Raw genomic sequence first — 14228 nt, forward strand, 5'->3', positions numbered from 1 at the left:
ATTCCTGCTTCCAGCTCAGTGGGGGCTAAAGGAACCCCCCTCCCTGTCCATGTGAGCCCCTGCACCCCAGGAGCTCCTTACTTGCAAAACGATCCTGGCTGGCAAGGCAGACAAAAAGCTGCATTTTGCTTGGAGCTAAAATAGCCTGGAAAAGAGAAGGGTAAGGTTTCAGGATGCTGCCTCCACATCTGTGCCCCACATTGTTGTGAATGTGCTCATGTCCATTTTACAAACAACCAAACAACTCCCCACTAGAGGCTTCAGGTGGCATTTCAGGGCATTTAGGGTTATATTTGTCAAAGGCTCTGAAAGAGCAGTGGAAGTTCCCTGCTGCCCACATTGAGGGATGCATGGAGGGCTCTGGCAGATTCCCCTGGTGGCTCTCACATCTCTCAAAACCACACCAAGGAGACAGAGTTTTAATGTGTGGAAAATAAGGAGAGTATTACACTTAATATTCAGACTGCAGAAGATTGTTGGTTTAGACTGCAGATAGTTTAGACTCATTTTTGCTATCAGAAATAGAAAATATTTTGTTTCCTGACAATGCTCCCCCCTTGTGCTAAAACTGAATTTCATAAAAACTTTTTTCATTGCAGAGTTGGCAATAACTTGTTGCAAAAACAATGATGGCTGAGATCTGCTCTTTTCATTTTAATAACAACAGAATAGGGAAGAGATCTGCTGGGCTATTTTTAGCCTGTTTACCCTTCAGTGCTTTTAAGTTACCTGGTAATTGCATCTGCCCCTGGGAAAAAGCACCATGTGATGAAAATGCGTTTGGGTTGAACACAGACCAAAGCCTACCTTGCTCACAGGCTCTGCAGGCTGCAGCCCCAGACTCATTAGCAAAATGTCCTGGTGGGCAGGGAAGGCACACAGAGCTCCTTGGGAGGCTGGGAGGGAAGGGAGCAGACAAAAACACAATTTTAGGTCACCCAAGCCTCCATCCACTTGGAGAAGACAGAGCAGAACATGTCACTGACTACTCTAGAAATAGAGCAATTATGAAAAAGGAGTTCAGGCAGAAAAACATTGTTTTGAACTCACCTGAATAGTAAAGGTCCACTAAAAACTGAAGTTTTCTGTATTATTAAAATTAGAGATGGCTTGTGGGCAATATGGAAAGCGACCATATGCATTGAAGGTCTTTAAAAATATTCTGTGGTCAGACCTAAAACCCTTGGCTTGAGTCAGACTCTTAAATCCACTCTTGAAAATGGAATAGAGAAGGTGTTTGCTGTTCAGCATCCCTCAGGGATTTCAAAAGGAGCTGCTCCATTGCTGGGAATCAGGAGCTGAAAAAAGCACCTAAACCACAGGCAGTGACCTGTGAGAGCCCTGACCTTAGACAGCAGGGAATGTGGGAAAAGGGAGGGAATGTGCCAGGAGGAGGGGAGGAAATGAGTGAGGCAAAGGCAGGCAAAGAGGAAGCTTTTACATCCATCACTAACAGAGCCAAATCCCCCTCAATTCCTTATCAAAGGAATTTGATAACATACTCAGAGATGCTTGGAGGAAAACCAGGACATGATCTTTAATTCCTCCAGAAACTGCAGGGCTGCATGAGATTTGCAGAAAACAAACAAACAAACAAAAACCACAAAAAAACCCACAAAAACCAACCAAGCAAACAAAAACCCAAAACTCAAAAAAAAACCAACCCAAAACCAACTGGAAACACAGCAAATGTTTTGCTGAAAACAAACCAATGCGGGGCCTGGGCCAGCCAGAGCCTCTCAAAGCTGCAGGGAGGCCAAATTCTCCAAACAGCACAGAAATGTTAAATGGTCCCATCGAAGCCCTGAGGCCCAGGCAGGCACCAGGAGATGGCCATGCACACCCTGCACCCCCAGGTCCCTCCAGATCCCCCTTTGGTCCCTGCTCTGGCACACCCAGGCCAGCACTGCTGCCTGGCCCTCTCTGGTGCCTGTCCCATGTCCCAAAGCAGCAGCTCTGTGTGCCCTGGACTCTGCTCCTGGCTGCTTTTTAAAGCAATTTGGGGGTACATTTTAAGGTCTTCACAGCACAGACTGCAGGGGTAGAGCACAGAGGAAGATCCTGCTGGCACCTCAAACTCAGGGGCTGCTGCAAACAAGCTGCACAGTCAGGTCACCCTTCCCACAGCCCAGGACTGACCCCAGTGGAGCTGCTCTGCAATGGACACAGTCCTGGGAGGCCCTTGCCACCCCTCCTGTCCTTGCCACTCCACAAAGGACACAGCTGACTGCTTGCAGACATGGATACAGCAAGAGAAAATCTGATAGGAGCGCAGAGAGCAGCACGTGCCCATGTCCCCACAGCCAGGGGACACTGGTACAGCATCCCTGGATCAGGCAGCCTGGTGGAATTGCTGGGCTCCTGTCCTGTCAGCTTTTCCACACTCTGTCAGCCGAGGGTATTGCTTTAAGTGCCAGCAACTCAAATGTAATGAGATGCCTTGGGGGCAACAAAACAGGGATTGAGAAAGGAATTGGGCAAAGCAGGGAGATGGAGCCTGCTTGTCAGACATATCCCAAAGAAAAGCTGAGGAGATAAACCCACACCTCCCTGCCAAGTGTCCACCACAAACTAACATGTTCCCTCAGTGCAGAAAAAAGGCATGAGGGTAAAAAAGGGAAGCCCACAGAGGGGCAGCCTCAGCACAAGCATATCCAAGGTTTCCTGATGAGGAGAATTCAGCCTCTGAGAAACAGCCCTGGCAGCACATTTCCTACAGCTTGTGGGAATCCACAAAATCAGAGGGTTTTGGGAAGCTGCAAAAGGCAGGCCTCAGAGACAGCAGAACTGTGATTAGAGCTAAGCAGCAGCCATGAGATAGGTCAGCAAAAAATTATTTAAAAAATAGAAAAACAAGGACAAATAGAACCATGGTCTGTGTATTAACGCTTGTCTAGAAAAACTCCCTAAGCTACAGAAAAGTTTATCTAGCAAGATATTAGGAAGTTTGAAGCTTAATAATGGAGTTCTGTTCATTGTGTTTTAAGGCTTACAAGCAGGTATTGTATTGGAAATAAGCAAGCACTGTTTTAACCAAAGGTTCATGTCCCTATAGTGGTTGGGTAGAACTACTGTCAATGTGCTTTTGCTTTGTGTGATCGGTCAAAAAACTTATAAAGTAAGTGGTAACATTAAGTTCTTGGTCTGCTGCCTGGGATGTGAGCTGATGGCTTCTTCCCACTGTCATAACCATGTAATGAGACTGATGCTGAAAAAGAAAACAGCTCTGGGCACGTTCCACAGCAGCCCCGTCCCGTCTGTGATCTGCACACAGCCCCCGGCCGGCGATGCAGCCCAAAGGAAGAGATTTTCCTGGCTGGGAAGAGTTTTGTGGTTTGTGATGCAGTGCCCACGCCCAGGGGCTCAGTCACTCACCTGGTGTAGGAGCCCCGAGGGCAGGGCAGGCAGGAGGGCTGCCCACTCTGGGGCTGGTGCTGCCCTGGGGGGCAGGGGCTGCAGGCACCGGGGTCAGTGCAGGCGCCCCCCAGGCAGCACGAGCAGCTCAGGGTGCCTAAATTGGGACAGAAAGTCAGGGTCAGGATGGCAGGAATTGACTGAAACCCCTGTGTCTGCCAGGACAGGTCACTGCCACAAAGGCAGGAGTATGCAGCTCCCCTGGCAAGGCACTCACAGAGGGTAGAAACTGCAATGTACATGTAATTATGCTGCTGCCCACCGTTAGCAAGCTGCAGAACAGCCACAAGATGATCTAAGGAGTCAAGGCTATCAGTGTGGATCTCCAGTAATTAAGCTGACTGCTTTTTTCTTCTTTAATTTGAGGGGCCAGGAAAAATTTCCTTGTTTTCCCTCCAACACACAAAAAAGAGACATAAAAAAGAAGAAAACAAAACAAAACAAAAAACCAAACAAAAAAACCCAAAAAAACCAACCAAACAAACAAAAAAACCAGAAACCTCCCTCCCCTAAAAATAAAAACAAAAAAAAACCCCAATACACTTATTCAGATCACTAATAACTGAAGCTTTAGGAAGCTGACCTGATGAGTAAAGCCCCAGAGTCAAAGATCTGCCTTAAACAGCAGCACCTTTTCTTTGAGCACAGGTACCATGGCATTCCCAGCAGGCAAGTTCTAACCAATCCCAGCCACTCAGAGGAACTGGGTGGATTTACTGCAGCTGCACCACCAACACAGGCAAGAGGACAAGGCCCTGACTAAGAAGATCCTGCATAAAAGGGAGGTGGGAGATAATTCCTGTCCTCTGCAGATTCACCCTAAAGCATCAGAGCTGCTTTCAAAAAGTGCCCTGCAGTGCAGGGAATAAGCAAAAATTTAAAAAAAAACACATGGTTTGTATTTTGGAGAATTCTTTTCTTTTTTTGAGAGTTTTTTTCCTGTGTGATGGAGAGGTGGTGTTTGAAATCAGAACCCAACTATGCTACAAGAAATAACTTCTGGGAAAGGTTCTATTATGCACTGCTGACCACAACAGAGGTTGATCAAGTATTTTCTCAAGGCCATGGAAAAAGGCTGTCTCCATAGCAGAGATTCTTGTTCAAACATTCAACACAGTTGGAAATTGGCCTTGTATTTGGCCCTGGAGCCCAGAATGATGTTCTGCCAATAAATCAAACTGGACTGCTGTTACACTTTGTGCCACAGTCTGACCACTTTGTCACCCCACTGGGGAAGCCTCAGAAAGACCAGAACACAGCACAAGGCCAGCAAAGACCAAGCCTTTGATTTCAGGAGGGTGAAATGAATCAAGTCCCTCTCCTGCTGCCTGTCCAAGCTTCCAACACAAGAACAAGAGCGCTGAGAAATCCCTTTTCCTCCAACCCAGCAGAGGGGACAGGGACCCTTACCTTGGCTGGGGACTGTCCCTGGGGGACAGGGGACACAGGCTGTCACATTCTCTCTGCTGCAGTTGGAGGGCTGGGAGGTGCTGGGGGGCAGAGCTGATGGCAGGAGCCCAGGGGATGGGGTCACTCCTGGAGGGGACGCTGGGACACTGCTGGATGTGGCTGTCAGTGCTGAAGTCTGAGAGGTGGAGACAGTGCCCGTGGTGGGGGGCAGAGTCTGGGCAGGGGGGTTTGTACTTGGATCAGCAGATGGAGCTGCTGTGGATGCAGCAGGGCTTGCAGTGGCTGCTGTCAGTCCAGCTGAGAGTGTTGCAGGAGTAGCTGAGGGAGCAGAGGCTGGAGCAGGGGCTGCACTTGGAGGTGCTGGGGTGGATCCAATGGGAACCCCAGTGCTGTTTATACTGGGAGGTGCTGGGGTGGATGTGATGGGAACCCCAGTGCTGGTTGTACTGGGAGGTGCTGGGGTGGATGTAACTGGGGCCTCAGTGCTGGTTGTCTGGCCTAAAGCAATACCTAAGAGAAGAAAAAACATAATTAGTGGTTGAATTATTGTTCTCCCTTTAATAATGGCTTCTCATTTAGGTCTTTATCAACTGCTTAAACCATGGATCCTTGTTTGATGTCCAGAAACTCCCCTCTGCTGTGCTCCACTATAGAGCAAGGATCTGAGCGTGTCTGGCACATGAGACTTACCAAGGACATAAATTAGTGGGTCCATGAGGCCACAAATAAGTAAATGCCAATGTCTGGGAGGTCTGACTCAATGGGTGTGAGAATTGCCTGAAACAGTTTTGCTAGCTCCTTGAGACTGTTTACTGAGATCTCATGACAATCTGATTTAAGATGCTTGTCAAGTAGCTGGCTGCTTTATCCCATCTCCCTCAAACAGATCAGCCAAGGAAAGACAGGGGCTCAGGCTCTTTTAAGCTGTTCTGGGGGTATTTCCAGTATCCAGAAGGGAGCCTGAGGGCCAAGACTTGCTTTAATTCTGAAATCCCTCATCAGAGTGAGGATTGCTGAAATCTGTAGAGAAAGGAGGTGTTGCTGCAGCTGAGGTTGTTTTGCTGTGATACAAGGTGGACTGGAACATCATCTGCTGGTGGAAGACATCCCCTGGCACAGCATGGGTAATGTCCTCCAGTTTCTAACAGAGGAGAGACCCACGGAACTGAGCATGGAAAGCAGCAGGTTATTGTCAATTTATCAGTGTGGTACTAAGCAAAGGAAGAAAAGCAAAACCAAACCAGGCAGCTCCTGCCCCAGCAGCTGTGCCACCAGCTGGGTTCAGGAACTCAGGGCAGGGATTTCCTCAATATTTACTGCAACTTCTGAAAGCACCCAACTTTTTACAGCACCAGTAGGCAACTGGAGCTGATACTGTGGGATGTAAGTGCTCTGTCTAGCAGCACACACCTGCTAAACCCCCTCACCAATCCATGCCTAGTGGCACAGAAAACACAAGGACTCCTAAGAAACTGGTTCATGGTTTTGCAGGAGGTCAGAGAGTGCAGCTGATGCCCGAGAGTGGGATGTAGGTGAGGAAGGACATGGGCAGGGTGACAAGAGGGGTGACAGCACAAGCTGTCAGGTGTCAAACCCTCATCCCTGCAGGCTCTTCCCCAGCCCTGATTCACCCCCAGCCTTGAATTTCTCTCTCATTTTGTACCCACCATGCAAGGCCAGGCACAGACCAGCGCTCAGCACTACCCTGGCACAAACACCAACATGCAGACCAAGCTGATGGCAGCTCCAGTTAAAGCTCTGCACCAGGATCAGGACAGTGGATAAAAGAGTCTTTATAAGCTTGTGATCACACAGAGAGTTTGCTGGGAGTGCTCCCTCCTGTTGTTGACTGCCTGTTTTGTGCCAAAACCCATCTTGGAGTAGCTACTGAGGAAAGCAGAAGAGCACCCAGCCATCTGGGCCACTGCTCAGGTTTTAAAGAATTTACAGAACAGCCTGACTTGGAAGACACCCAGACTGAACTCCAGCTCTTAAAGAGAATGGCCCATATGTGGATCAAGCCTACAACCTTGGCATTATTAGCACTGTGCCAATAATGTTCAGCACCAACTGAACTATATCTCATTTCCTTGCTGTGGCCCTAAAACAGAGATACCAAATCTAGCAGTGATCATTTTGTAACACCCTGGTTTGCCCCAGGCTCAAATCCAAGGGACAGAGGTGCCAGCATTTGTCCAAGGCAGGGAGAGCAGCCCCACAGTGCCCACACAGGACCCTGCTGCTGTGGCCAAGCCTCCACCCCAGACCAAGAAGCACAATTCCCCTCATCTGACTCCCCTGCCTCGGGGGTTGAAGCCAGTCTGCTTGCTTTTTCCTCACCTCTGGCAACAAACGGAGTCAGTCCTGAGGTCCATTAAACTAATCCTAACACAAACACCAGCAGTAAGGTAAGGGCAATGCCAAATTCCCAGGGAAAACCTTTCAGAAGGATCTCTGACATCAAAGTCTGACCTCCCACAGCTCCCTCCTGACCCCAACAGCTCAACCCTGCCAGGTTTCAACAACTTGGGATGCCCATAGCCGGATGAATTTTGTTGTTTTGGGCTTTTTTAGTTGACTGTTTCATTGGTTGGTTGGTTTCAATGTCAAATGGTGGTGCTCTTAAGGTGAATTTGTTAAAATGGAAAGCAGTTTTCCACAACATGTTACCAAAGGTAGAAAAGTTGTTTGCAAAACTTCGGTAGCCATCAATAACCTTTGGTAGGCAGTATTTCTTAATAATTTAAACAATTTCTAGAGAAAAAAAGAAGTCAGAATGCTGATAAAATAGTTTTGAGCACTAGTAAAGCGTTTGTGTATTTTACCAGTTATAGTCAGTCACAGGTGTGAAAAACCAGTACTCAAACAACATCAGCTTCATCAGACAAAGCATTTTCTCTCCTGTACTTACACTGTCTATGACATGGAACAGCAATTTTGCTTTCTAGAGCATTTTTTGGCGCTTTTTTTTTGTTGGGTTGTTTTTTTTTTTTTTTAAGGAGCACTGTGAATCAGCTGAAGTGTCTCCAGGGGAACCTGAAGGATGTGTGATTTTGCATGTGACGCCTTGGTACAAACAGGAGCCTTGAGGAAGCCAGGGAAGGATAGAGAGCTGATCTTTCCCAACCTACCAACAGGCATCCTGCTCCTTGGGGTTTAAGATAAAGCCTCTGCAAATCCTCACTATGCAGAGTAATACAGTTCTATTTCTTTTTTTTTTTTCTTTTCTTCCCGTAAAAGCACATTTTTGTATTTACCGCAAGCATCCCACTTCCACCACTGCCTGTGTTCCAACAGTTCCCTCCTTCCCCCAGCCCTGCCCACAGCCTCACCCCAGGGCTCCCTGAGTCCCACTCTGGCTTCACCCCCTCTGTGCCACCCACAGGAGACAGACCCTGTGCTGGAAGGCCTTACCTGTTAAGCACGCCATGGTTAAGCTCCACAGCAGGGGACAGAGCCAGGCACTCATTTTTCCCTGAGGAGTAACACAGCCTGTCAAGAGGTGAGATCAGCAGCTCCTGCCCTCACCCAGCTGCTCATTCTGCTCCGCTTTGGTGCCCAATTTTGTCACCTGACTGATCATGTGGCTCAGCCAAGTCAACCTCTCCCCAACAAAGGGGGGTTTATATTCGGAGGCTGCAGCAGGTCTGAGAGGACACGGCCTCCTCAGAGCAGAGCACCCAGAGGAGCAGCTCTGCCCTCCCAGAGCAATAGAAGTCCCTGTGAGGAGTGTTCTGGAGGAACTGGTGGGAAGGAACGGGCAGAGCAGCATGGGAACCCAGCCTGGCTGTGGGCCAGCCCCCCGTGACCTCGTCAAGTGAGAGGATTTCATTTTTTACACCCACGAGATTTCCTGAGAGAAGAGAAACAAGAAAAACAACCCCAGAGAAGTTCCCATTTTAACTGGGGCCAACCATGCTGTAACCAGAAGTCAGAACTCAGCCTCTGGTGAGCACAAAGCTTTCCCAGCCAGCATTTCCCTCCCCCTCCCTCCCCCATTGCCCCCTCGGTGTCCAGCTTGATGCATCAAGCTCTGATCAGGATCAAGCACATAGATCATTATGATGATGATAATTTTGAGGTGAGAGCATTAAGTTTAATGGGGGCCCACCCCATTTTCCATGTGTTCCAGTGTCTGTACTGCCTGCTGGGCCACCTGAGAACACAGATGTCCCCATGATTTCCTTACATTGCAGCTCTGCTTTGAAAGATCCCCCCTTTCCCTCTGCCCCCACTGTTCAGCAATCAGCATTGCCAAGCCCCCAGTCTGAGAGGATTTCCTTTAGCTGAATGCCACATCTCACATGTCACCTCTTTGCCCAAACTGAGGGAACAGAGGGTACTCATACAGGATTGTGGATGCTCCACAAGCAGCCCCACAGCTGCACATTCAGTGAGACCAGGCACTGTCATGCACTGCTGGTGTCCCTTGGGCTCCTGGATCCTCAAAAGGCCCAACATAATGAGCCAAAAGTAGCCTGCTCTAACACAAACCCTCAGGCTTTCCTCACAGTGGCCCAGGTGGGTTCAATCTGGGGTCAGGGACACTTTCTTGTCCTCCTGTCTCTGGCAGTGACATCTGCCTAACCATCCTGCTTCATGGCAGCTGCACAGAGACAGGGCAGCCTCCTCCACTCTGTGTCACCACTTTGGGTGGGTGCAGGTCAGGCTGTGACCAGCTGGCTCCCAACACTGTCAGACAGAACCTTAACCTGATCTTGTGACTGCCCAAGGGATCACAAGCAAGACATCAGGCTCAAGGACTGCCCAGTGGCTCAGGACAAGGCAGGGCTGGGCTGAGTGCTGCCCTTTCCCTGCGGGCAGGAGAGCTCTCAGTGTGACATTGCTCTGCTGGGCTTTGCAGGTTGTACAAGCCTTTGCACAGGATGTTTGATCCCAGTCAGTGTAAGAACCTGCTCCACCAGAGCAGTGCAGGGCCACCCACTCTCGCTGGGCTGAGGCTCTGCAGTGAGAGGCAACTCCTGCAGGAGCAGCATTTGGGGATGGAGCAGCTCTGGGCACTGGTGAAACACTGCCAGCAATCACCCAGTGGGGTTTATCCTGCTAGGGAAGCTGGCAGCAGACCAGTCCCCCCATCCCACAAGCTGCACCCCCTGCTTAGTGAGTGGGGAGCTTTCCCATGCTCCCCAGTCCCAGAGCCAAGTCACACATTTGCTGAGCAGCTACAGCACCCATGTACACACTGGCACCAGTTCAGAACTGGATGTGGTAGCACTTTCACTGTCAGTTTCAGCCTAACACATGGAAGAAAAAAGGAAATTGTGCATTAAAGCCCCTCCTGTGCCCTCAGAGCCCCCTTTCTGGGTGAGCTACCAGAGCCCAGGTGAGAGATGAGACATGCTGCTTTCCTCTCAACTGTTTTAGCAACTGGGCAAGCTGGAAATACACTTCTGGTGGGGAAAATCTAATGTCACTTCAGGGCAGAAAAGTACAAACAGACAAATTCATAAACTCCTGACCTGCCTTGGCCTGTCTCCATTGAGATTAAATGCTTTTGCTAGTTGGTTCACAGAGAATAAAAAGCAGTGTCATGGTTTACCAAAAACAATGTCCTAGGTTGGCACAGGGCCCTGATCTTGTCAGTTCTGTTGCTCTTCCATAGTTGGCAGACCTTGTTTTTCCCCAGACAAACCAGACAGTGCCCTCCACCCTCAGAGCTTACAGGGCAGAGACAGGAGCAGTGACACTTCTCCCAAGAACACAGCATCCTGGGCAAACACCCCACAGTTTGTGCCAGCTCCCTGGCCTTGCCCAGCCTGGAAAGGACAGCTCCTGTCTGAGGCTGTCCTGATCCATCCCACTGCGCAAGCAAAGGATTTGCCATCAGAGGTTTCATCTGCTGAGGGCAGATTGGATTTCTGGGCTTCCCAGGCTTTACAAACCCAAGGAGCACCACAGGGCTCTGCATTAATTGCCTGCCAGTCACTGGGTGTCACATCTCCAAGTGATTGTTTACAAGCAGAGCTGCCTGCTGAATAAGAAACACTGAGCAGGAAGACTCTCAAACACCAGCCCTCTTCAGTGTCACCTGTGACCTGCCACTGCCCCAGCTTTTGTCAGTGGGATGTGACTAAGTGCTGTGGGGGTGAAAATGCCCAGGTGAGGTCCCACTGCAGTGGGGACAGTGCAGAAGAGAGGAATGTGTGAGCTGACAGTGGACTGTCACATCCATCAGCCTGAAAATGGCAGGTCACCAGGTGACTCCTTAAGGCCAGGAAGGTATTAACTACAAGCCGAGGAGCAGAGTGGTTTGGCTTGAAAGGTACTGCAAAATATCATCTCCTTTCAACCTCCCTGCCATGGATAGGGACACCTTCTGCTAGACCAGGCTGCTTCAAGACTGATCCTACCTGACCTTGAACACTTCCAGGATGGTGCAGCCACAGGTTCTCTGGGCAACCACTTCCAGTGCCCCACCATTCTCACAGTTAAGATGTTTATTTTCCCTAATAACTAATCTAGTCCTGTACCTTTGAAGGTACAGGACCATTCCCCCTTTCCTATCACCACGTGTCCTTGTGTCCCTCTCCAGCTCTTTCATAGCCCCTTGAGGTAGCAGGAGGTGCTGTAAAGTCTCCCTGGAGCCTTCCCTTCTGCAGGCTAAACAACCCAAATTCTCCCAGCCTGTCCTCATAGCAGAGGTGCTCCAGACCTCTGAGGACCTTACTGGCTCTCCTCTGGACTCAGATCATTTTATCCTTGCATTCTTAGTATCTTTCCATGGTTATCCACCACTCCTCTGCACTGTTGGTGTCCTAGGCTTAGCAGACACCCTCTGGAGGGGCAAATGAGTGTCGTGCTCCAAGGTAGGCAAGGTGCAGCAAAGCTGTCCTGTCCCCATGACTCTAGGGAAAATGGGGATGCTTGGTGTGCTGTGTGCAGCTATTGCACAGGACTGTGGTCCTTTGGCAGGGTTGCTGGGCTAGAAACTGGGGGTGGGCTGAGCTGCTGCTGCTGCTGGGAAAGAGCAACACATTCAGGCAAACAGCAAGCTGGGCTCTGACAGGGGCTTTTTCTTGGAAAAAACTTTTCTTCAAGCAATATAGGTTGTGATTCCTACCCAAACCTGGCTGTGTGTAGAAGAGGTACCAGGTATCACTTGCTCCTCCACAGACAAAAAAGCAGAAACACTCCTGAGCCCCCTGGGATGCATAACCCCACGGGATGTGCTGGGAAGCAACAATGAATCCAGAACCCACTTTTGGGTGCAAGGTTATTCCAAGGGATATCCTCTGACTCCCATAAAACAGGTGTCCAGGCTTTAGGGATGCAGGTCTAACAGGGAGTCAACAGCTTTGCGCTCAAGAGGGGGCCAGGACGCTCCTAACAGAGGTAAAACAAACAAACAAACAAACAAACAAACAAACAAACAAACAAACAAACAAACAAACAAACAAACAAACAAACAAACAAACAAACAAACAAACAAACAAACAAACAAACAAAAAAACCCCAAAAAAACCCTAAAAACCAAAAAAAAAAACCCCCAAAAAAAACCCCAAAAAAAAAAAAAAAAAACCAAAAAACCCCCACAACCACAACAAAAAAAAACCCCAACATCACTGTTCCCCGAGGAAGCTCCAGGGTTTTCCTTGAGCGAGCGGCCACGCGATGGCACCACAGCGCCGCGCAGGGGACACCAAAACCGCCGGACCCAAAATCAGCCTTTGGGAGCGGCTCTTCACAAACCGCGCCCGCAGGAACCTTCGGCAGCTGTGGCTGTTGGGGAGGTGGAATAACGACAACAAAAGGGAGCTGGAGGAATTGAAGTAAAAAATAAAAGTTAAAAGTTATACAGTCACTCTAAAACAAAAACCTCTCACCTTTTTAAAAAAATGCGTTTCTTCTGTGCCTGGGTTTAGAAGGAATATTAAAGAAAGAGTAGAGCTAGCCAAAGGAAAGGTGCTGTACTGCAGCAGGGATCTGATGCCATAATCATATATAGAGGTTAGAAGTTTATTTTCTCACAAGAAGCACAGAACACTTAATTCTTATTTAGTCCCCCCATCAGTTAAAGAGGTGGTCATAAATGGGCCAGTGTGGCTGGTGTGTCAGCCAGTTTTAGGATGCAGGTCAAACCCAGCTGGTGCTTTAGGCAGAACAAGTGCAGGGGGTGTTGCCTGGGCTGCTCATGCCAGCAGCATTTGGGGGAGGGAAGGAGGAAACACCTTCCATCCAGGCACAGCTTGGGCCCCCCTGGCCAACAGCTCTGGATCCATGCAGATGATCACAAAATTTTAGCACAAGACCACCTTGTCTTGCCAACTCTCCTATGTCAGGAAATAACCAATTAAAAAAAATAATTTTAATTGAAAGATGAAAGTGAAAAAGGAGAGAGACTATGGACTTCGGTGACACCAAATGATGGAGCAGGCACTAGAGCCAAGCTTACATGCTAGTGAGGGGTTCAATCAACCATTCACAGAAACCAATTTCTTTCTATTTTCATTAAATTTCTACCAGGAAGAAATAAGTATATTATAAAACTAAATACACAGGAACCACATTCTGAAAGCCAAATAAAGGAATCTCCCTAAAATTGTCAGGAAAAGGTTGCAGAATCCCAGAATGTTTTCAGTTGGAAGGGACCTTAAAGATCATTCAGTTCCAATCCCCCTGCCATGGGCAGGGATAGGTTGCTCCAAGCCCCATCCAACCTCGCCTTGAGAAATTCCAGGGATGGTACAATGCAAGTGTCTTGAAACAGCAGGTTCTGGAAACAGTCGCCTCATTACTTTAGAACAGTCAGGTTTTGCTTCTTGCTTCATTCTCCCTTTCCTGCTCTCAGGAGAGCCTGTACTCACACCTGTGTGGCAGGGAGAGGAGTGGGGTCCCAGATGTCCAAGCTCTGTCTAAAGGCACTCAGAACACAGGACAGCATCTGGCACAGGCTTGTCCAGCTCTGGAGGAGGTCAGTGTTTGGTCCATCAGTCTTAAGGGTTAGCACGAGAGCAACATCCTAAACATTAAATCCCCTACAGCCTTGTACCAGCTAAGCCTCTCCAGTGTCCAGTGGCACAGAGATTGCTGAAACCAGCTGGGTCTGGTTCTGCCCAGGCCAGGCTCTGCAGGCAGGTGAGGTGGCACATCCCTGTTCATGTGGAGTGTATCAGGTCAGGGCACCAGGAAATCTCAGAGAGCAAGTCCCCTATGAAATAACAAATGGAGTGTGCATCTAAGCCTCTCCTAAAGCTTTTGTCCCAAGCATTCTACCAGAGCAGCTGCCCTGGAACAGAATTCCCTTCCTGGCTATTTGATAAGGTCGACTTGACACAGAAAATAAAAACTTCTGATTATGTCTGGCATGACCCCAGCACAGGCAAGTGGAACAGAGCCATTTCATACAGCTGCACATAGGGAAACTGGGATAAGGTCAGCCACAT

The 14228-nt window shown here is 49.0% G+C and overlaps 1 protein-coding gene across 2 annotated transcripts in view; it reads right to left on the reverse strand.

The window, feature by feature from the left end:
- LOC115948301 (multiple epidermal growth factor-like domains protein 9) overlaps positions 1 to 8507 on the reverse strand; it is a 13738-nt gene extending 5231 nt beyond the window's left edge. Inside the window, exons 1-5 of one of the 2 annotated variants that reach the window (XM_031060092.1) lie at positions 8239 to 8507; positions 4825 to 5334; positions 3376 to 3511; positions 808 to 896; positions 82 to 145 (exon numbers count right to left, since the gene is read on the reverse strand). In XM_031060092.1, coding sequence (XP_030915952.1) covers positions 82 to 145; positions 808 to 896; positions 3376 to 3511; positions 4825 to 5334; positions 8239 to 8293 — 854 coding nt within the window. In that variant the 5' untranslated portion in view covers positions 8294 to 8507. Of the gene's footprint in view, positions 1 to 81; positions 146 to 807; positions 897 to 1050; positions 1178 to 3375; positions 3512 to 4824; positions 5335 to 8238 lie in introns of those variants that run through there. The other variant, XM_031060094.1, reaches the window with a different exon arrangement.
- Between the last annotated feature and the right edge of the window lie 5721 nt (positions 8508 to 14228).

This window comes from Geospiza fortis, unplaced genomic scaffold (assembly GCF_000277835.1).
Source record: "Geospiza fortis unplaced genomic scaffold, GeoFor_1.0 scaffold147, whole genome shotgun sequence".
NCBI lineage: Eukaryota > Metazoa > Chordata > Aves > Passeriformes > Thraupidae > Geospiza > Geospiza fortis.